This window comes from Hyperolius riggenbachi, chromosome 10 (genome assembly GCF_040937935.1).
Source record: "Hyperolius riggenbachi isolate aHypRig1 chromosome 10, aHypRig1.pri, whole genome shotgun sequence".
Lineage (NCBI taxonomy): Eukaryota > Metazoa > Chordata > Amphibia > Anura > Hyperoliidae > Hyperolius > Hyperolius riggenbachi.
The window spans coordinates 57,069,698-57,094,074 of NC_090655.1; the positions used below are offsets into that span (position 1 = coordinate 57,069,698).

The 24,377-nt window shown below is 45.6% G+C and overlaps 1 protein-coding gene across 1 annotated transcript in view; it reads right to left on the minus strand.

The window, feature by feature from the left end:
- The window catches only part of LOC137534197 (VPS10 domain-containing receptor SorCS3-like), an 872,207-nt gene that overhangs the window by 291,178 nt on the left and 556,652 nt on the right, over positions 1-24,377 (minus strand). The window contains exon 7 of the mRNA XM_068255595.1: positions 1,577-1,695. Coding sequence (XP_068111696.1) covers positions 1,577-1,695 — 119 coding nt within the window. The remainder of the gene's footprint in view (positions 1-1,576; positions 1,696-24,377) is intronic.

A 24,377-nucleotide genomic window follows, 5' to 3' on the forward strand; every position in this document is an offset into this window, starting at 1 on the left:
GAGCAGGGCTTCGGGCGGCCATCTTACCATAGCCCTGCCTGCTGCTCCGTGCTGCTGCTGTGAACTGACTCGGCGTCTCTTAGACGCCTGAAGTCAGTTCACGCCAGGGGGTGCTTTGAGGGTGCTTGGAAAAATTTAGGGGGTGCTTCAGCACCCCCAAGCACCCCCCTGGCACCGCCACTGGACTCTGGTGGTCATCACATCTGGTAAGTGGCTTGTGATTGGGTGTGGTGGAGGTGTATTGTGATATGCAAGAAGAGGAACCTTGAAACATTTGCAGAGGAAGAAAAGGACTTCATATTGTGGAATTTGTCGTACATTACATATGAATTTGAGTGCCGTCTGAGTCTGAATTTGAGTGGAGTATTGAACTGTACAATCAGTAGACATGACCCTCTCTCCTGATCAGTTTTCAGTCAATAATTTGCTAATACATCTATCGAAATACTTTGACTTGAGACACTATTTTTTGTTTTTACATTTTTGCTTAGTTTGATGTTTTCATCACATTAATTAAAGGTTTATTCAGTGCATAACTTGGGAGATAACATCTAAACAAAAAATACAAGGACAAAGGGAGCCCAAATAGTGTAGTTTTGGTTGTCCAAGTGTCAAGGTACTTAAATGGAGTACGCTCACAAAGGTAGGTGGCTGTAGAGGCAACCGCGTGTACAACCTGTGGAGAAACCCCATCTCCACTCGGGGAATCTAAAACTGCTGTTGGATTGATCGCTCTTTTGACATCAGAAAAAAATGGTCACCAGCTGACTAAAAAGGTGCTGATGTCCTCCCTTCAAGGAAGGGTAAGTGTAATGGGGAGAACCAAAAAAAGAAGCACCCAAGCAGTGGCGTAACTACAATTTATGGTGCCACCCAGCAAAAATTTAATCCCCCCCCCCACAATATTCACAGCCCTCCCCTCGCCTTCCCTTGGCGGCATTCACGGCCTTGGGGCCCATCTCACAAGGGTCACACAACAAGTGTGGCCATCAAAAACACCTGATCTGAAGTAGTAGTCCCCTGTATCAAAGCAAGTGAAGTTTAGTAGCTGGGGCCCCCTGCAACCATAGGGGTTGCTTCCCTCTAGTTTTGCCTCCACACAAGGGTCATAAAACAAGTGTGGCCATCGTGATCTTCACACCATAACAAGCATAGCCACAAAAACACCTGATCTGAAGTATAGTCTCCTGTATCAGTGGAAGGGAAGGTCAGTAGTTGGGGCCACCCTACAGCACTAGCCCCCCTGCGATTGCAGGTGCTGCACCCATCTAGTTACGATCCTGCACCCAAGTTTGATAAAATATGTTGAAATTAGTAAAATGAAAAAGTGGTGGCTTATCTCATTATAGGACACAGATATGGAAAACATGTAGTTCATGTTTACTAATAAAACATTTTACAAACACCTGTTCACTTGAAACGAGTTAATGGTTTTCTTTGGGGACATCCTGGTAACTCTGCACTTGATAATCATCAGATTCTCATTTCCTACAACATTATTCTTGCTAGACCACCTCTGCAATCACTACAGTATGACTCATGAAGCGATATTCTTGCATTCTAAGTGTTCTCGTACCTGGATGAAGACGTACTCATCTTGTACTACTAATGAATTAGTGTCGATGTACCGGGAGAAGGGCCCGCTCCTGGTGGTTTCCGAGCACTCCTGTATCCTGCAAGTTAAGTATTGGGCATCTGCAATAGAACAAAGAATGAATTATTCCAACAACTCCCACATAAATTATGAAACTCATATTAAAGAACAGAAGTGACTCAAAGCCTTCAGAGCTTCGAGTGCTCTAGAGTACATCACAAAGCAGCAATGTCACAGCTTGCTCCAGGTCATAGGCTGTTTAAGCCACCGGCATTTAAGAAAGTTATGTAAGCCAAAATCTAATTTTATCCTGCATATCCTCGTTGAACCTCATGTCTTGCGCGAGAATAGTTTTGCATGCAGCAACTAGATTTGTCTAACACTAAGGCCTGGTTCACATTAGCGTTCCCTGTCCGGATCCGCCTGATCGGATCCGGACCGTATACTGTACAAACGTAACGTACGTTCCGCATAGCAATGCAAAGTCTATGCGGACGTTCACATGCGTACGTTCCGTACAGAACAGAGCCGGATCGGATCTGGACTCCGGACACTTTTCCAACATGCGCTATTTTTCGGGTCTGGATCATCCGGCCCACGCACCCGGACCGGAGCCTGACTGCACCATCCGGAAATAGAAACCTATGGGGAACAGAAAGCACAGAACACACAGGATACAAACACCTGACGTTCTACCCCACTTCCTATGCGTATTCTAGCGGCCATTTCGGATGAGGACACATGGGCAGCAAGTGGAGCAGCAGTGACTAACGTGCTGGAGCTGTTTGGCAGTATGTCGGAGGTGGAGGTGAGGCCTAAACAGCGGAGGGCCTGATTCTACAGGTGCACCAGGTGCACCTTCTGCTGACCCCAACAATTGTATTAGTAATTTCGCTGTTTTTACCACACGGATCCGGATGGCAGCCTGATACATTCCTGATGCAAACAGACCGGATCCGGATCGGAACCGTACGGTTCCGATCCGGATCAGGTCTTGATCCGATCCGGATCCGGTCAGTTTGCATGACAAAACGCAAGTGTGAACGGGGCCTAAGTCTAACATTATTGAACTGGTTTTGATTTTTGATTTTCAAACGTTCACATATTTGGCTGAATGGATTTTTAATCTCACAAAGTATCCTGCAACTGCAAAAGAAAAATATGTTTTCTTTCACTGATCTAACGTTACTAAATTGTAGTATGATGTTGGTTGTGGTCAAGAAGCTGTTGAATTTGAAGATTTAGGCCAATTTAATTTTGGAGAATAGATGACAGTTCATAACGTGTCATTTCAAATTTGCCAAAATAGTGTCAACTGTTAAAAAATGAATACAAAATCAGCAAGACTGTCAGTCAAGAGACAATGAAGGTGTTGTGGCACAAGGTTTAGTTCTGGAACCATAAAACCAGAATAAAAGACTAGCAACTGGCATGGTCTATAAGTTAAATAAGGTGTCAGCCTCCATATTACCCTCACTTCAGGTTCCCTTTGAAGGGTAACATAGACAAGCTAAATGACAGAGTAATTGCATAGCAAGTGAGGGTTATCGTAGATAAATGTAAGGATACACAGTGTTGACCATGTCATTTACGTGACATTAAAAAAAGAACTCCAGGGAAAAAATTATTATTTAGAAATTTACAGTATTATATACATGTCTGTGAAGCAGACAAAACTGCTTTATTAATAATCTTATTCTGAAGAGTATTCTGAAATCATGATCACTACCAATTTTGTCAAGTGTGTTGTATCGGGGCATTCATGCTCATATGACTATTATTATTATTATTATTTATTGTATTTATAAAGCGCCAACAAATTACGGAGCGCTGGACAATAAATAGGGATACAAACAAAATTTGGGGGTGACATACAGCAAAATGATAATACCTGAATACAAGAAAGATCAGATCACGCAGCACAGTATGAGTACAAGGTAATGCTTAGTCAGTGGAGAGGAGCATGGAGATTGGGCAAGTTAGGTTCACTCAGATGCATTGCATGGGTTCACAGTAATGGAGGTGCATTATCAGGTAGGACACAAAAGGAGGAGGACCCTGCCCAAAGGCTTACAATCTAGAGGGAGAGGTAAGGACACAGAAGGTAGGGGACCAGAGTTCAGCTGTGGGTTTAGAGCACTTGTGAGGGGTAGTAAGCCAGAGTGAAAAGGTGAGTTTTGAGGGCTTTCTTGAAGATGTTGAAGGAGGGGGCTGCCCTAATGGGTGGAGGTAGGGAGTTCCATAGTGTTGGAGCAGCTCTTGAGAAGTCCTGGAGGCGTGCATGGGACTGGGTGATGCAGGGGGCGGTTAGGCGAAGTTCATTGGAAGAGCGGAGTGAGCGGCTAGGTGTGTACCTCTGAGTAAAATCGGAAATGTAAGTTGGACAGGTTTTGTGGACAGATTTGTAAGTCAGACACAGTATCTTGAATCTGATTCTGGACTGGATAGGAAGCCAGTGGAGGGATTCAAGGAGCGGATCCGCCGTGGTGGAGCGATGGGAGGAGTGGATAATTCTGGCTGCCGCATTCATGATGGACTGCAGTGGGGCTGTTCGGGTCATAGGGAGACCAGACAGCAGGGAATTGCAGTAGTCAAGGCGGGAAATTATGAGGGCATGGACTATTTTGAACCTTTAATTTCAATTGATATTCTAAAAACTAAAAACAAATAAATGGAAGCAGGAAAAAAAGGGCGCCAGCGGCTAGTGGATGAAAAGGGCACCACCATAGACTGTAATGCAATTATTGTTAATACGGCGGAAAAAGCAGAAAAAGGGTGCCCGATAAATATTGTTAACAACATTAGAACATGAAAGTTTTTATAGTGTTATCGGTTTAGAAGCTTGCTACGTTATAGTTTTTGTCATATTATTTTGTTTCTATGTATAGATTTTACGTTTTCAAAGATATTATTGTTTCCATGTGTAAAAGGGTGTTTCTGCAGGGGGAGTAGTTAGGGTTAGGCACCGCCGGGGTGTGTGGTTAGGTTTAGGCACCACCCAGGGGGCAATTAGGGTAGGGCAACATCGGGGGTGGGGGGTGGATAGGGTTAGGCACCACCAGAGGGGTTCTTAGGGTTAGGCACCACGGGGGGGGGGGGGGGGGTTAGGGACCACTGAGGGGGTGGTTAGGGTTAGGCACCACTAGGGGAGTGGTTAGTTTTAGGCACCACTAGGTCAGAGTTTTGTGTGAGAGTAGGGTTGGGTTAAGCTATATTGTTGAATTACGTTACGATTTAATTTTTAACGTTAATATATTTCCATTATCAACTCCCGTCTATTTTAAAAACCATATTAATTGTTAACCAATTTCGTAAATGATGTTTATCGTTATTGAGATTTCGTTATCCACTGGCACCATTTTGTTATCCAGCAGGGCCCTTTTTTCCTGGCATCCTTTTTTCATGCACGCAAATAAAAAGACCCACATTAGACCTTCAAATGTAATTATTTAAGCTTCTCCTTCCCACTCCCCCTACATACAGAAAACTAAGCTGTAATATTGAGAAAAATGCCTTTAAAATATCCAATTTGTTAAAAATGTAGCAATGTCCAAAATGCTGCTGTATTTGATTGGTCCAAGATGTTCCAAGTTGCATACACTTGTATAACATTTGCATTATTAACATTTTGTTGATGACTTGGCAGACAAGGCAGAGATTTAGAGCAAGCTGAGGCCAAAGCAGGTAGCAGACTGGGCAGAGCTGTTGAGGTATGACAGAAGCAGGCAACAAAAAGAGCAGAGTTGTTGACTAAACTGAAGTTGGCAACGAATCAGGAAACCGATCAATAACTATCAAGCAGGATCAGGAACACCAACACAAAGTAACAGAGCTTCCTAGAGCTAACTGGGCTGGTTAGAGCTTTCAGCATCTGCTGCCTTCCAGCTGTCAATTTAAAGGGTACCTGAACTGAAATAAAAAATAAAAAAAAATACAAAGTTTACACATAATGTGCCTGCAAAAAAAAAAACAAAAAAACAAAAAAAAAAAGATTACATACTTACCTCACCATCAGTTCCTTTCAGAAGCACTCCAAATTTTTCTGACAATGATTCATTCCAGTTCCAACTTGGAGACCTTCTACTCATGCTCCCCTCCCCCGCCCCCCATGCTTGTCCTCCTTGGATTCATGCCAGTCCAAACTCAAGAGGACAATAACATTGGTTCACAGAGCGATGACCTGGAAGCTGTCACGGGGTCAGCACCATTTTTAAAATGGAGAACTGAGAAATTGTCAAGATGGACAAACAGAAGGCCGGAAAGGAAAAAGACCTTGCAGAGTGTACCATGTTGGAGGCAAGTCTGATGCAAGTATGTTTATTTTTAAATTTTGGGATCATTTCTATAGATTATTCTTCTGTTTTTTTTTTTTTTGCTTTTCCATTATAGGTTTAAACACTCTAATGTCAGGGTGTAACAACAACAACAACCCCCCACCCCGGTCTCCAATGCCACAACCTTCATGTGGCCAGTCACACACCTTTCAATCCCCTCACACCCCCATGCAGAGCAGTGCAGTTGATCAGTTTATTACTTACCTGTTCCAGCGCTGCATCAGGTCTCCTCTTTTTCCTGGCAGGCGTACGCTTGCTTGCAGACCTGTGATATGTATTGGCAGTATACAGGCCCATGCGTCTGCCAGGAAGAACAGGAGACCTGATGCAGCGCTGGAGCAGGTAACTATTAGGCCTTGTTCACATTGCGCTCCGTTCACGTGGCCATTAGCGTTGGGTGGTTTTTGACGCGTCTTTTGTAACTTGAGGCATCGGAGCAGGAGCAGCAATATGTCCTAGCATGGCCTGTACATTGCAGCTGGCATGTCTAGCAGCAAAAGGTACGTATGTGCCTCGTCTAGCATGTCTTCTCCACCGCCTTCTTTTTTATGTAACAAATGTTTTATATAAAAAATATGCAGATGATATATTCACTTCAATAACCAAAGAATCAATCCAGCTCATTGTCACTGCAGGCGGATTGCAGCTACCGGATGTATTTAGCTGGATGCTGATGGCTTTACTGCAGCTTGCAGACAAATCCCAGCAAACTAGTCATCTGGCGCTAATAACCATGAATTGTCTAGTTGCAGTTAAGATTTTAACAAGTCACGAGTGGCTACAGCGCAATTAATTGGCCTCCTATGGACAATTGCGCTAAAATGTTCCGTTTCCCAGAGCCAATGAAAAAGCAATGAGTTCCTTTTAAGAGTACAAGAATGCTTGATGGCAACTGCTGCACCATCCTAGTTAAGCCCGCCACAGGAAGTCTGCATGCAGAGGCAAAATACATATGGCTGCTTTGGACTGTGCTGGAAGTGGTTAGAACCTTTTTGATCCCAACTGTGGAGAATTTTCCTTCATTTTCTGCCCTGAAAGGAAGTGGGTACATTTTTCCAGTGAGGATAGATGACAACACGTTTTTAGCATGTTAGCATTGTTATTAGAGTTAGAGCCACTCACCACATTCTTAAAGCAGCAGGGACAGCTGTACTATCCCAGAGAAAAAATAGCATATATATAAGTAGATAAATATTTGTTCTACTTACATAACATATGTATTGTACTGTCCAAATTTTGATTTCAGTGAATCTTATACAGTAAATAAAGAGAAAACCGTTCCAGGCATTGTCCATCTTTACTGCCTCTGACTGAAGCGAATCCTGATGTCATTTTCGCCCTCAGGCTAGGAACACACATAGCAGAAATGCTAACGCAACATAAACGCACATAATAAAAGTCAACAGTAACGCAATGGTATGCGTTTTTCATGCGTTTTTATATGCTTTTTATTCTATTGTTTTCTGATGCATTTCTGCTTCCTGCTGTCTTCCTAGTGATTTGCATAAAACGTAATTGAAAAACGCGTGGAAAACGCATACAAAATGCATATGCGTTTTGTATGTGCGAACCGCAAACGCATAAAAAAAACTAATGCAAACGCACAAAAAATGCACACAAAAAAACCTGCACATGGCAGAAAACTCGCCCTTTCACGCATAGCCATGTGTGCACCCAGCCTCACTCTTTTTCTCATGCCTGAAAGGGTGCCATCCCTCTTCCCCACTGAGCTCTGTATTAAAAACTGCACTGTCCTATCCATTTGCTTTGTAAACAAATGTGAATACAGCATAGATCGTATTTCAGCAGCTTCTGCAGAGGGGTGAAGTGCATTCCCCTTCTCTGCCTCCTTTCACACCTCAGCCAATCATTGAGGAGCAGGAATGTGGGAGGGGCTATAACAAGCTTCCCTCTCCTTGGCAATGTATCAGAATAGCGCCAGGCTGACTGAGATAAGATTCATTACATCATACACATTTAGGATTATATTGGAATGCTTGCAATGCCGACTGCATCTAGACTGCATAATAAACACAGAGCAGCGGGTAAATGGAATTTGATTTATGGCTGACAATCCCGCTTTAATGGACACCTGAAGTGAGAGGGATATGGAGGCTGCCATATTTATTTCCTTTTAAGCAATACCAGTGGCCTGGTAGTCCTGCTGGACTTTCAGGCATCAGTAGAGTCTGAATCACACACCTGAAACAAGTATGCAGCAAATCGAGTCAAACTTTAGTCAAACATCTGATCTGCTGCATGCTTATTCAGAGAGATGGCTAAGAGGCTCAGCAGGACAGCCAGGCAATCTGCATTGTGTACCCATATCCCTCTCACACACTTCAGGAAGGTCCCCACACCGCTGTTTCATGTTCAGGGGCCTCTAAAAGAGCACACGGAGGTCCAAAATAGGGATGGCTGAAATGCTGATTTTCGATTCCGTGCAGGTTCTGATTTCCAAAATGCTGATTACCGATACCGCTGCATACCAACGGTAATCCGATTTCCGTAACATTTGAATAGTTACTCTAATTGGCTAAATACTTCCGACTCGGAACATTGGACTAATCAGAGAATGCAGTGATGCAGTGATTTATGGTGGAAATCGGGAAAGCCACAGACATTTTCGCCAATCAGAAGACTTGAAAATTCTCGCTTGTAACCAAGTCCTGTGATTGGTCTATAATCACTGCAACAGTCCAATTTTCATGGAAAAATGCTTCCACGTTCTGTGATTGGGCTAAAGTTACCAAGTTGCGGTTACTGACTGGTGATTTCCAAGTTTCACCAGATTTTCCGATCAGAAATCCTATTTCCGATTGGAAAATCAGAAATTTTTAAATCAAAGAAAATTTCCGATCATCCCTAGTCCTAAATGCTGGCAAAAATGAGGAGATACGAATAACATAGCGCCTGTGTGTGTGTGTGTGCGCACGCATTGGGGGGTCATAGCCTGCTTCTCTGTAACTCTGTGCTGCAGGATTTAATGGACACCTGTTAAATCACAGTCTTGCCTTCAGCGGACCAAAAAGTCATTTGCGCTTGCAGTCGAACATTAAAGAAAAAAAGAATAAAAGAATTGAATGCTCGAAACAATATTTAATGAAATGTTCCTAATACAACGTTTCCTCTTTAATTGGACTCAGGAATTTGATAAAAAAAAAATAGTTGGTTAAGCAAACCTATTATAGGAAATCATCTTAATAACTATGCTGGCTGCTGACATGGACTCTTAATGACTCTGTAATGAACCGTCTACTGTACCGGTTTATCGGGAAAAGTCAGAGACCGGCGCGGTCCTACGCCCGCCTCCGTAAATGATTGTTAATTATAAAGCAGGCCCTGATTAGGACTGACTGGCGGGATTGTTGTAATCAGCTGCTAGCGGTGCAGATAACTCCGCTGCAAAGAATCATTTGCGCATCTGAAAGGTTACGCCGTCTGCCGGAGCACTAACAGAGAGGCTTACGCGTTTTATGGGGCAATCGCAGCTCGTTAGGCTGAGATACTGCAGTGCAGAGCTGCTGGCTGAAGACACAGGTTCAGCGCCCGCTCTATCTCCTGTCACTGCAGTATGTCACTGCTGACCTGAACGCCACTGATTACACCGGATCCTTAATGAACATATCTCATGTGCATAGTATTGATCGGAGTCTACGCGTTTTGGTGCAGCCCATAACTCCCGAGGTCATCCGATTGTCATCCTCGATACGGCTTTTGATGGCCGGACATTAACTATTCCACATCGACACCTTCAGGAGGCAAAACTATGACAGGGAGCTGGTAAAGGGTCACGATAGTAAAATACTGAATAATTGTAAAAATTGCTCTGGCTAGCAAAGGATTTTATAAGTGCAATGTCCGTGATAGAATTATTATGGAAATGTAAAATATTCTTAGCAGGCAATCCCATTTGTTAAGAATAATCTTACAGCAATAACAGGCTATCCGATGGGCAGCGGGCCAGTCCATTAAGGGAGGAGAAGGAGGGGTGTCAGGATTAAGGAAGAGGTTATGAATGTTTATTATTTTTGTGCCTGTGCTGCAATTTTCTTTCTTAAAGGTCCACGATCATGAAAAATTTAAAAATGTAAATAAATACCATCTAAGATTTATATTTATCACAGAGTAATGATGCCCTTACACGGTACATTAAAAAACGCTTGATTTTCACATTTATTCGACCAAAACGATTGAATGAAAGTTGAAAATAATTTTTTTTTTCGATCAAGAAAAACGAACAATTATTCCACTTTTTTCAATTAAAAATCTGTTTGGACTTGTTTGAAAAATCTTTATATTCGATCACTTTTTTCGGATTTTCTGACAAAGCGAACATTCGTATATGGTACCTTGAAAGCAACTATGCGATTGTTTTTTATCTAACGAATTGATCAAAAGAAATTACAAAAAATTTTTTTAAAAAAATTGTACCATGTATGGGCACCATAAAATGCACTATAAATGTATTTTTTTTCTCTATGTCAATTACGGTAGGTCACAGGCGGCGAACTCCAGGCCTGGAGGGCCAGATCCATGCCAGTGTTTAGGATGGACTGAGAAAGAGAGGAATGTGTTCTACCTGATAGACCACACCTTTCCTGATTCAGACCAATCAATTCATTTGAGCTGTGTCAAAAATATGTGAGGACCTCAGCCCTCGAACGACCAGTTTGTCATCCCTGTGGTAGGTAGTAAACATCTGATAGTTCCGACAGGCTTTAGACTAGTCCACCTCCTCATGGGGGATTCTACTGTTTTTTTTTTTTAATTTGCAAAAGACCTTAGTGAACGTGGCAGTTGCTCAGTCCAGCTGTCAAAGTAGCATGCGCTGCTTCCCGCCGCGATCCTGGCTTTTGATCGCCAGTTTTAGGCAGTGTTTACAAACAAAAAACATGTCCGCCAACCAGGAAGTGATGTACAGTATGTGTATATATAGATATATACATATACACACGTGTGTGTGTGTGTGTGTGTGTGTGTGTGTGTGCGTGCGTGCGTGCGTGCGTGCGTGCGTATTTCATGTTACAGTATACTACAAGTTTTTATTATACAAGTGAATTATCTGCACTCCAGCCTGGGATTAGTCACAGTTTGCATGTGACAGGCAGCAGCTCCCTCCCCCCTCAGCCTCACAAACTGCAATAAACAAAGCACACACACAGAGCCTGGAGGGGGCGTGCATAACTTGTCCCTATCACAGCAGAGGCAGCTCCTACCTCCCTGGGTCAATAAAGCTTGACAAAGTAAAGATTTGATTAGATATATTACAGAGACAGTGCAACTAGAAAAGGCTGCAGTAATCCAGATCACATTAGAACAGGTATAGGAACTTATAGGATAGAAGAAATAAGGCTGAACATTTTGTTACAGGGGCTCTTTAAGCAATAGCATAGGAGAAAAGTAATGTATACTGCATTTTCTTCTGGGAAAGGCTACATCTTATATGCATGTGTTTACATGTAACAGCAATGTCCCCATTATCTGGCACTCAGGCAACCGGAAGTGCCAGCTTACTGGCATGCCTGAGTAGGTTAAGGGGGCTCAGCTCTTGGGGGGTTTTGGAGCAGCAGAAACTGCTCACCGACATCCAGGTGCCATCTTCTCCGCATTCTACAGTGCCCAGCAGCTTTTTGACATCCATGCATGGCTTCAGGCCGGTCACATGACACGATGCGGAGACATGCTGGGAGCTGTGCAATGACAATGCCAGAAGGCTGCTTGGAGCTGCAGAAGAATGTGTAGAAGATGATGCCTAGATGTTGGTGATTAGTTCCTGCTGTTCCGAAGCAGGGGGAGGTCTGTGCGATTTAACACCCGACACTGCTAGATACTGGGGGTCTTGCTGTATTTTAAGTTGTACAATTTTTCTTGATAGTGGTCTTTTAAATACATGGCTACAATCTTTATAACATTTGAGTACTCAGAGGTGCCTCTAGAGACAGGCTGATATGCTAATTGCCTAGAACGCAGATTTATGGCAGGGCGCTTTGAGGGAAAAAAAAGTTTATTTTTCCTGTCCTTAGAGACTGAAAACTTAGTGAACAGAGATAAAAAAAAAAAGTTCTAATGAAAGCCTGTGCTGCTCAGCCTCAAATAAGGAATCTACAAACCCTTTGTCTACAACACTTTGTATGGCATTCCCTAATGTTAGTGTTATCTCTGGATCTAGAATGTGTCTGTGTGACTCCTGTCCTGCCCGCCCCTACTTATGACTTGAAAAGAAGAGAGTAGGATGGTGTCTGTGTGCATTCCAGAACGGACTAACCAGGAGGAAGGAGGGAGATTTTCCCCCAGGCTGCTGGTACAGTGTATAAGGCAATGTGAAGCACTAGGCTGGTTGAGAGAAATAAATGTACAATTTGATGGCAAGCTGGTAAATGTACACAGCATGATGCAGAAGAGAGGCTTGCCTCCTACAGTGTCCATAGAAAAAACTCTGTCTGCTTTCTCATCATTGTAAAGACTGCATGTGGTCAGCTAGATAAGGTATTACACAGGGTGAAAAGTTTGACGGTCCCTAGACTCCAGCAGGGCTGCTGCAGCTTGTGTGAGAGACTGGCAGGACATGAGTCACATTACAGGCAAGTCTCCTCTGTGTTATGTGGCTGCAATACAGATAAGCTCTCTGCTCCATGTCAGGCTATTCTCAGTCTCTCTCCACTCCTCTCTCCCTCATTCACCTTTGTTTCCTCCCTTACCCTAGTGCTGGCTGTCTTTTCCTCCTCTCTCTGGATAGTGTAATTGTTAAGGACTCTGCCTCTGGCACAGGCAACCTGGGTTCAAATCTCTGCTTCTTTCTACTCAGTGAGCCAGCACCTATTCCGTAGGAGACCTTGGGCAAGATTTCCTAACACTGCTACTGCCTACTGAGCGAATCAGCACTGAGTCCGCCAGGAGAAAAGTCATTATAAATGTTCCTTGTTACTCTCTACTTTGCCCCCCCCCCCCAATCTTACCCTTACAATCGAATCACCCAATCTTGTTATTAGTAACCCTAGCCTATAGCTGTCAATACATGCATTCATTTTTACAGACAGATTCTTTCAAAATGATCAAACATGGCGATTATCAACCACCACATCGATCAGAATTTCAATCAATCCATGACAAAAATGTACCAAAAGTACAATCAAGCAGTACATTTTTACAATTGGACACAGTGGTATAGTGGCGGTAGATCGGTGGCTCGTAGTATTGCACTGAACCACTACTGTACTACGATTATTTTCAGGTGAAAAGCTGCCGCGTTGTGAATATTTTCATGGAGAGGGTGGGGTTTCCACAGGTTTCTTTGCCTGGAGTGACAAAATGGCCAGAGGCACCCCTGTGAATACTGTTTGAGCAATTCTAGCCTCCGGCACCCTTTTTACCTGTTTTGCTTTAGGTTCACCTGCTCAATTGCTTGTTAACACATAAAGCGAATCAGCCAATCACATGGCAGCAGCTGGCTGTATTTAGACCTCTACATGTGGTGAAGAGTTATTGAAGTTGAAACTGAGCATCAGAATGAGAAAGAAAGGGGATTCAAGGGACTTTAAACATACCACAGCTGTTGGTGTCAGACGGGCTGATCTACTGGGATTTTTACGCATAACTCACTCTCTCTCTAAAATTTACAAAGAATGGTCCGAAAAAGAGAAAACATCCAGTAAGTGTCAGTTGCGTGGACAAAGATGCCCTGTTGATGTCAGAGGACAGTGAGCAGACAACAGTAGCTCAAATAACCACTGATCACAACCAAGATATGCAGGACACCATCTCTGAACATACAACTTGACAAGCCTTGAAGCAGGTGGACTACAGCAGCAGCAAAAAAACACACTAGTGTGTCACTTTGGTCAGCTAAAAACAGGATACTGAGGCCACAGATTTCAAAGACTTGCCAAAATTGGATAATAATATGATAGACGAAAAAGTGATACCTGATGAGTCTCAACTCCACTTGCTGTTAAGTTGCTGTTAAGTCGGCCTCCATTGACTTCAAATGCTAAATGCGAGCGTGAATGGCAAATGTCGTTTGCCGTTTGTGTTTGGCCATCCCGAATGCCAATTAGTTTACTGTATGTCAATGGCCTCCACAGTCACCAGATCTCAATCCAATAGAACACCTTTGAGATTCAGTGTAATAGAAGACTTGCATAATGGATGTGCAAATGAAAAATGTGCAGCAACTGCATGATGCTATTGTATCAGTATGAACCATTATTTCATGGGGAGTGTTTCCAACACCTCATTGAATGGACGGTGCAACATACATTCCTCTAAATGCTTCTGAAAATAAAGAAAACCCAGAGAACCCATCATGAGAAGATAGGCTTCTCCAAAACCTGGTGGTTCTGTCAGATTTCTACTACTTACTATGAGTGACAGCAACATAGGAGAAAAGTAATTTATGGTTCATTTTAGTCTGAAAGAAATATACTTTTTATTTGAATGTGCTTACATGTATTGTAAATTTTATGAATTTTGCGACAGTGGTCCTTTAAGAATGGACCCCTTTTTGGTTGCAGGGGCTTCTCCTTACCTGTAGTTACGCCCCAGCCATTAATTATTTCGTTTGTTCTGCAGGCAAAAGTTGAGGTCCAACCCAGTACTTGCTATTGCTAATTTTACCTAATAAAGTGGCCAGTGAGTGCATAGTGTATATGATTCAGAATTCTGCAGGGTTTGGCCAAGTAACAACGGAGATCATAGGGAATCATCTATAAAATTGTTAATGAGAGGATTATAAGCCAAACACGCATCTAATGTTGACGAGGGCAGATGTATGTTTCATATTTTAAAATTTGTTACTGCCATGACTTGGGCTTCAAGCACTCTGTTTAAATAGCATTCCGTTTCAACCAGCTACCACAGTTTATACAGTATGCAATTGAAAGTGATTGAAAGTGACTGAAAGTGACTGAAAGGGCCGTTTCAATCACTTTAAGCCTTCTACTTAGTGTGTAGCAATACGGTTCAGGGAGATTGAAACAGATTAAAACTAAGGTCACCAAATTCCTTAGCAATGTCAGAATCAGAATAATTTATTTCACCAAGTACAAGGGGGACTGTGCTCGGAATTACTTAAGGCACATACAGGATCGGTGATGGTACAGTAATAACATACAGTAAATATGCATAGTTGAAGCATATACACAATACATAGGGTAGTACATAGTCGAGAATAGTGGTGCTCAAATACCCCTTTTCAAAATTCGAGTTAGGTCGAATTCGAATAGTAAATTATTCGAGATCAGTCGAATATTCGAGTCGAATAATTTTTACTATTCGATTCGACCTCGGAATTCGAGCTCACTATTCGAGTCGGTATTCGAGCTCATTATTCGAGCTGACTATTCGAAATGGCCTTAAATAGCTTCCAACACTTGTTTTGAGGGTGAATGATGCAAGAAACCTCTTTTTTTCCAAGTAACAACAGCAAGTGATTATGTGGGGATGTTCCTTTAAAAAAAAAAGTTGAAAAGAGAAGTTGTGTCCAGAAATTTGTTCAGTACTGTATATACTTCTTCTTCTTCTTCTTTATCTTCTATATCTTCTTCTTCTTCTTCTATATCTTATTCTTCTATATCTTCTTCTTCTATATCTTCTTCTATATCTTCTTCTTCTTTTATATTGTCTTCTTCTTCTTCTTCTTCTTCTTTTTCTTCATCTTCTTCTTCATCTTCTTCTTCTTCTTCTTCTTCTTCTTCATCTTCTTCTTCATCTTCTTCTTCTTCATCTTCTTCATCTTCTTCATCTTCTTCTTCTTCTTCTTCTTCTTCTTCTTCTTCTTCTTCTTCTTCATCTTCAACTTCTTCATCTTCTTCATCTTCTTCATCTTCTTCATCTTCTTCTTCTTCTTCTTCTTCATCTTCTTCATCTTCTTCATCTTCAACTTCTTCATCTTCTTCTTCTTCTTCATCTTCTTCATCTTCTTCTTCATCTTCTTCTTCTTCTTCTTCATCTTCTTCATCTTCTTCATCTTCTTCATCTTCATCTTCTTCATCTTCTTCTTCTTCTTCATCATCTTCATCTTCTTCTTCATCTTCTTCTTCTTCATCATCTTCATCTTCTTCTTCTTCATCTTCTTCATCTTCTTCATCATCTTCATCTTCTTCTTCTTCTTCTTCATCTTCTTCTTCATCTTCTTCTTCTTCTTCATCATCTTCTTCTTCTTCATCTTCTTCATCTTCATCTTCTTAATCTTCTTCTTCTTCATCATCTTCATCTTCTTCTTCATCTTCTTCTTCTTCTTCATCATCTTCATCTTCATCTTCTTCATCTTCATCTTCTTCATCTTCATCTTCTTCATCTTCTTCTTCATCTTCTTCTTCTTCATCTTCATCTTCTTCTCCTTCTTCTTCTTCTTCTTCTTCATCTTCTTCTTCATCTTCTTCTTCATCTTCTTCTTCTTCATCTTCTTCATCTTCTTCTATATCGTCTTCTTCTTCACTTATTTCTCTTTTCAAATTTTTTTTTTTAAAGAAATGCAGCTATTTTTGAGCGTAACAAATAGCTGGTGGCGCACGCATGTTGGAAGCGCCATTGTATGTGCTCCCTGGCAGTGGAAACACACAGACAGCAGGAGGTAAATTCAGCAGCAGGAGGAGGAGGATGAGTGTGTGGCAGCAGGCAGTCAATGAGGCAGGCAGCGTGACATAATAGCCCTGGTACCTAGCGGTGATACCAGGGCTGTAAATAAACACAGCAGGCAGGAGGTCCCAGACAGCGGTCGTGCAGCCCACATTGTGTCCAATACACAACTGGGACAACACAGTTTTCAACCCGGGCACCTCAGAAAAATTAAACCTTTTTTTTTTTTATGGTTTTGTAGTTTTGTTTTTACAACAAATTACACAGACAGATATAGCTATTTTTTGACGTAATAGCTGGTGGCAGAGTGGCAGCAGAAGGTAAATCTGTGTACCCTGGCGTTGGGAAACACAGACAGACAGACAGCAGCAGCAGCAGCAGGAGGAATGGAGGAGTAATGTGAGCAGCTATTGTTTGACGTAATAGCTGGTGGCAGAGTGGCAGCAGAAGGTAAATCTGTGTACCCTGGCGTTGGGAAACACAGACAGACAGCAGCATCAGCAGGAGGAATGGAGGAGTAGTGTGAGTGTGGCAGCAGGCAGGCAGCGTGACATAATAGCCCTGGTACCTAGCGGTGATACCAGGGCTGTAAATAAACACAGCAGGCAGGAGGTCCCAGACAGCGGTCGTGTAGCCCACATTGTGTCCAATACACAACTGGGACAACACAGTTTTCAACCCGGGCACCTCAGAAAAATCAAACCCTTTTTTTTTTTTTATGGTTTTGTAGTTTTGTTTTTACAACAAATTACACAGACAGATATAGCTATTTTTTGACGTAATAGCTGGTGGCAGAGTGGCAGCAGAAGGTAAATCTGTGTACCCTGGCGTTGGGAAACACAGACAGACAGACAGCAGCAGCAGCAGCAGGAGGAATGGAGGAGTAATGTGAGCAGCTATTGTTTGACGTAATAGCTGGTGGCAGAGTGGCAGCAGAAGGTAAATCTGTGTACCCTGGCGTTGGGAAACACAGACAGACAGCAGCATCAGCAGGAGGAATGGAGGAGTAGTGTGAGTGTGGCAGCAGGCAGGCAGCGTGACATAATAGCCCTGGTACCTAGCGGTGATACCAGGGCTGTAAATAAACACAGCAGGCAGGAGGTCCCAGACAGCGGTCGTGTAGCCCACATTGTGTCCAATACACAACTGGGACAACACAGTTTTCAACCCGGGCACCTCAGAAAAATCAAACCCTTTTTTTTTTTTTATGGTTTTGTAGTTTTGTTTTTACAACAAATTACACAGACAGATATAGCTATTTTTTGACGTAATAGCTGGTGGCAGAGTGGCAGCAGAAGGTAAATCTGTGTACCCTGGCGTTGGGAAACACAGACAGACAGACAGCAGCAGCAGCAGCAGGAGGAATGGAGGAGTAATGTGAGCAGCTATTGTTTGACGTAATAGCTGGTGGCAGAGTGGCAGCAGAAGGTAAATCTGTGTACCCTGGCGTTGGGAAACACAGACAGACAGCAGCATCAGCAGGAGGAATGGAGGAGTAGTGTGAGTGTGGCAGCAGGCAGGCAGCGTGACATAATAGCCCTGGTACCTAGCGGTGATACCAGGGCTGTAAATAAACACAGCAGGCAGGAGGTCCCAGACAGCGGTCGTGTAGCCCACATTGTGTCCAATACACAACTGGGACAACACAGTTTTCAACCCGGGCACCTCAGAAAAATTAAACCTTTTTTTTTTTTATGGTTTTGTAGTTTTGGTTTTACAACCAATTACACAGATATAGCTATTTTTTGACGTAATAGCTGGTGGCAGAGTGGCAGCAGAAGGTAAATCTGTGTACCCTGGCGTTGGGAAACACAGACAGACAGCAGCATCAGCAGGAGGAATGGAGGAGTAGTGTGAGTGTGGCAGCAGGCAGGCAGCGTGACATAATAGCCCTGGTACCTAGCGGTGATACCAGGCCGTAAATGAACACAACAGGAGGTCCCAGACAGCGGTCGTGCAGCCCACATCGTGTCCAATACACAACTGGGACAACACAGTTTTCAACCCGGGCACCTCAGAAAAATTAAACTTTTTTTTTTTTTTTATGGTTTTTTGGTTTTGTTTGTAAAACAAATTACACAGATATATAGCTATTGTTTGACGTAATAGCTGGTGGCAGAGTGGCAGCAGAAGGTAAATCTGTGTACCCTGGCAGTGGGAAACACAGACAGACAGCAGAAGGGCAGTACACAGCAGCCCACTGTAGGTGTAAAATGTGTGGCTGCAGGCGACGTAATAGTCAAAGTGAACCAGGCTGGCTTAGTGAGCAGGAGCCAGGAGGTGGTAAAGGGTGGTAAGGCACATTAACGATGGTTCTTAGCCAGTTCATGTCCCCCTCTCGCCGACAACAGGGGCCAGGAACTCGCCTTCCACCCACGCCTGGTTCATCTTGAGAAACGTCAGTCTGTCCACAGACTTGTGAGACAGACGTGAGCGTTTCTCGGTGACCACACCACCAGCTGCACTGAAGCAGCGCTCGGACAGCACGCTGGAAGGGGGGGCAGGACAGCACTTCCAGGGCGTACTGCGCCAGCTCGCTCCAGATCTCCAGGCGCTTGACCCAATACTCCATGGGATCAACAGGGGCATCGCTGTCAAGCCCACTGTAGGACCCCATGTAGTCAGCCACCATGCGGGTCAGGCGCTGGCTGTGACCGGTGGAGGATGCTGCTGCATGCACCTCCTCTCTAGTCACTGCTGCCGGAGCCTCTACAGTCCTGTAGAGCTCGTGGCTGAGAGACAGCAGGTCTGTGGGGCGCTTGCTGCTGGATGCAGGCACCTGCTGCTGCCTCTGTGCTGGCTGCTGGACAGTGGGGGTGGAATGCTGGGGGAAGGCTTCCTCCAAGCGCTCAACAAGGGCCTGCTGCAAGCTCCTTATTTGTTGCGCTGGGTCTCCTCCTGCAGGCGGCAGGAACTGGCTCAACTTCCCCTTGAGGCGTGGGTCCAACATCATGCTGATCCAGATGTCCTCCCTCTGCTTCATCTGGATCACCCTGGGGTCTCTGCGCAGGCACGTCAGCATGTGCGCTGCCATTGGTAAGAGGCGGGCCACGTCTGCTGGCACATCGACGGCAGTGCTGCTGTCCTCATCCTCCTCCTCTGCCTCGTCAGCCTCATCCTCTCTCCACCCCCGCACCAACTCAGCTGCACTGTGCTGCTCCCCCTCAGCAGCAAGGTCAGGGACCTCCACCAAGTCCTCCTCCTCCTCCCCCTCAGAGGTGGACTGTGCAGCTGCTTGCCGCTCCTGCTGGTCCAAGGCTGCCGCTCCCTGTTCCAGCAAAGCATCGAGGGCCCTGTTCAGCAGACAAACCAGGGGCACCCACTCGCAGACCATAGCATGGTCCCTGCTCACCATGTTAGTGGCCTGCAGAAAGGGAGCCAGCACTAAGCACACCTGCTGCATGTGCCTCCAGTCATCATCGGGGACGATGGACGGGATGTTGCTGGTCTTGTCCCTTCTCTGAGCGGCGGAAACAGTGGCCAGGGCAAGGTACTGGTTGACAGCGTGCTTCTGTTCAACCAGACGCTCCAACATCGCCAGGGTGGAGTTCCAGCGAGTCGGAACGTCAAGGATCAGCCGATGGCGTGGCAGATCCAGCTCCTTTTGCACGTCTTCCAGGCTCGCACAGGCTGCAGCCGAGCGCCGGAAGTGACGCACAACGTTCCTTGCCGTTTCCAGCAGTTCGCCCATCCCCTGGTAGGTGCGCAATAACTTCTGCACTACCAGGTTCAGCACGTGGGCAAGACAGGGGATGTGGGTCAGGTTTCCCCTGTCTATTGCGGCAACCAGATTGGCCCCATTGTCGGCCACCACCTCTCCGACTCTGAGGCCTCTGGGGGTCAGCCAAATCCTCTCCTGCTCCTGGAGTTTGGCCAACACATGGGTTGCCGTCAGCTTGGTCTTCCCAAGGCTGACCAAGTGCAGCAGCGCTTGGCAGTGGCGGGCCTTCACGCTGCTGCTGAGGCGGGGGGTTTGGCCAGGTGTGCCGGAGGATGGCAGAGGATCGGAGGAACCTGCTGCAGTTCCCCTGACCCTGCGGGGTGGCACCACCCACTGTGTTGCTGCTGCTGCTGTGCCCGCTGCTGCTCTCCCATCCTCACCCCCTTCCACCAAGCTGACCCAGTGGACAGTGAAGGACAGGTAGCGGCCTGTCCCGAAGCGGCTGCTCCAGGAGTCCATGGTGACGTGGACCCTTTTACCAACCGCGTGCTCCAGCCCTCGCTCCACATTGGCCATCACAAAGCGGTGCAGTGCAGGAATGGCCTTGCGGGAGAAAAAGTGTCTGCTGGGGAGCTGCCAGTCTGGGGCTGCGCAAGCAAGCAGCGCACGAATGTCGCTCCCCTCCTGCACGAGCGTGTACGGCAGGAGTTGGGAGCACATGGCCCGTGCCAGCAAGCCGTTCAGCTGCCGCATGCGACGGCTGCTGGGAGGCAGAGCCCTAACCACCCCCTGGAAGGACTCGCTCAAAAGGCTCTGGCGTGGCCTTTTGCTGGCACGGGAATCAGCAGACACAGCGGAGGAGGCCACTGAGGACTGGCTGCCAGAACAGGCCTCAGTGTCGGCGGCAGGAGTTGCAGAGGGGGGAGGAGCAGTGCGTTTCCGCACTCCTGCTGGTGCTGCTGGAGGAGCAGGAGGGCGGGTGGCTGCTGTTGCTGCTGCTGCTGAAGGCTGTGCAGTGATGGGTGTGGTGCCACTGCCAGCACCAGATGCCTTCAGCCTCTGGAACTCCTGATGCTGGTGGAAATGTTTCGCAGCAAGGTGGTTGATGAGCGAGCTGGTGCAGAACTTTAAGGGGTCTGCACCTCTGCTCAACTTCCGCTGACAGTGGTTGCAAGTGGCGTACTTGCTGTACACTGTGGGCATGGTGAAAAAGCGCCAGATTGGTGACAGAAACATCCCCCTACGGCATGGAAGCGCTGCTGCCTGTCTCCCTGTGGTGGTTGGGGGTGGGGCTTGGGGGGCTTGGGTGCGGCTGGTGGTGGTACTGGCAGATGCTGCTGCTGCTGCTGCTGAGCCTGAGACACCAGCAGGCTGTGGGACCTGCCTACTGCTGCTGCCAATGCTTGCAATGATGCGCCTCCTTGCAAGGCCCACAAGAGCATCCTCCTCCTCCTCCTCAGAGCTGCTGAGGACGACATCCCCTGGAGGTGGTGGCACCCAGTCTCTGTCTGTCACCGGGTCATCAACATCCTCCCCCTCCTGAAACATGTCCTGCTGGGATGAGGACCCCCCAAACTCCTCTCCTGATGCATGGATGGGCTGCTTGACTGTCGCCACAGTCTTGCTGTCCAATCCCTCATCCCCCAAAGTGCCCATCAGCATCTCCTCCTCAAGATCGCCAACAACAGCAGACAATTTACTCATGATGCCTGGGGTCAAAAGACTGCTGAATGACAGGTCGGCGAGTGACGGTGATCTGGCCTCCTCCCTAGACCCTGCTGGGCGGCTGCTGCGAACAGGGGTGGTGGTGGTGGTGGTGAGGGTGGAGGCCTCAGATGCAGAGCTGATGGCGGGCTGCTCATCCTCCGTCATGAGTTGCACCACAGTGTCTGCATGCTTTTCCTCATTGGGACGTTTCCGACCCGGCTGGAGGAAAATCGGAGCAGGTGCTACACGCTGCTGCTGCTGTGTCTCTGCAGCGTGAGTTGCAGATGCTCCTGCTGGGCGGCGCCCAAGGCGTCCACGGCCAGTGGCTATGGGAGGAATGTTAGCCACTGACGCTGCTGCTGCGGAACTGTGCATGGTGGCGCGCCCGCGGCTTGCCACAATGCTGCTCCCTCTCCTCCTGATTCCCTTGCTGCCCTTCCCCTTGCCCAAACCGCGCTGGCTGCCACTTCCAGACATCTTCGATGTTTTGGGCGTATAGACAAAAGTTTTTTAAAAGGGCGGGTGAAAAGTGGGGTACTTTAATGGAGTGGGTTGGTGGGTGAGGTGACTGAGTGAGTGTCCCTAGTACAGTAAGTAAGTAGTAACAGTCAGGAAGTACAACTAGCAGTTACAATAATCAGTAGTAATCACAAGTAAATTTAGTGTGTGTACACTACAGACAGTGAGTGCACGCACGCGCAAACACGCGCAGGAGCTAGCCTATGAACAGTGACTGAGTGAGTGTCCCTAGTACAGTAAGTAAGTAAGTAGTAACAGTCAGTAAGTACAACTAACTAATTACAATAATCAATCAGTTATCAGAAGGAAATAGAGTGTGTGTAGTGTGTACACAGACAGTGAGTGCACACACGCAGGAGCTAGTAGCCTATGAACAGTGACTGAGTGTCCTAGACTCCTAGTACAGTAAGAGTAAGTAGTAACAGTAAGTACAACTAACTAATTACAATAAGCAATCAGTTATCAGAAGGAAATAGAGTGTGTGTAGTGTGTGTACACAGACAGTGAGTGCACACACGCAGGAGCTAGTAGCCTATGAACAGTGACTGAGTGTCCTAGACTCCTAGTACAGTAAGTAGTAACAGTAAGTACAACTAACTAATTACAATAATCAATCAGTTATCAGAAGGAAATAGAGTGTGTGTAGTGTGTACACAGACAGTGAGTGCACACACGCAGGAGCTAGTAGCCTATGAACAGTGACTGAGTGTCCTAGACTCCTAGTACAGTAAGTAGTAACAGTAAGTACAACTAACTAATTACAATAATCAATCAGTTATCAGAAGGAAATAGAGTGTGTGTAGTGTGTACACAGACAGTGAGTGCACACACGCAGGAGCTAGTAGCCTATGAACAGTGACTGAGTGTCCTAGACTCCTAGTACAGTAAGTAGTAACAGTAAGTACAACTAACTAATTACAATAATCAATCAGTTATCAGAAGGAAATAGAGTGTGTGTAGTGTGTACACAGACAGTGAGTGCACACACGCAGGAGCTAGTAGCCTATGAACAGTGACTGAGTGTCCTAGACTCCTAGTACAGTAAGTAGTAACAGTGAGTACAACTAACTAATTACAATATTCAATTACAATAATCAATCAGTTATCAGAACTTGGAAATAGAGTTTGTGTAGTGTGTACACAGACAGTGAGTGCACACACGCAGGAGCAGCTAGTAGCCTATGAACAGTGACAGTGAGTGTCCTAGTACAGTTACAGTATATAACTACAATACTAATACAATCAGTAGTAAAGGACAGCAGAAATACTGGTATAGAATAGAGAGAAATAAACAGAGGACAGGAGGACAGCTGCCCACACAGGCAGGCCCTAAGGCCTAAAGCTGTAAGCCTGCAGCAGCTGACCTGTCTCTATGTAACACAAAAGCTACTAACTAAAATACAATGTCTAACTAACTAACAACAATATAGGTGTGTATAGGAGGTGTATGTGAGCAAAAACGCTAGGTAAATGACCACAATAAAGCTCTTGCTAAGCCAAAGCACAAAGGAGCAACTCTCTCTCTATGCAAGTCTCAGGCAAGGACGGAGAAACGTAACATGGCGGCCGCTATTTATAGGGTAGGGGCTGGCCAGGGTCCCCCTCTGTGATTGGCTGCCGTCAGAGGGCCTGGGAGCCCTCTGATTGGCTCTAAGGACATCAATCTGGGCTATGACGCTATTCGAGCTCGGTACCGAGCTCGAATAGCGCCGTTTGCTCGAATAGCTCGAATAGTGAATGGGCTATTCGAGTGTACGCGAATAGCCCATTCGAATAGCTACAGCTATTCGGAGCTCGAATACCGAGCTCGAATAGCTGGAAAAGAGCTCGAATATTCGAGCTACTCGAATATTCGAGCTCTGCTGAGCACCACTGGTCGAGAAGGTCCAGAGGGGTCATCCCAGTGCAATGTGAGTGGAGCTGCCACATTCCCAGCAGCACTCAACTGCTCTGCAGTAATTCGGATACCCCTGCTGACAGTTCT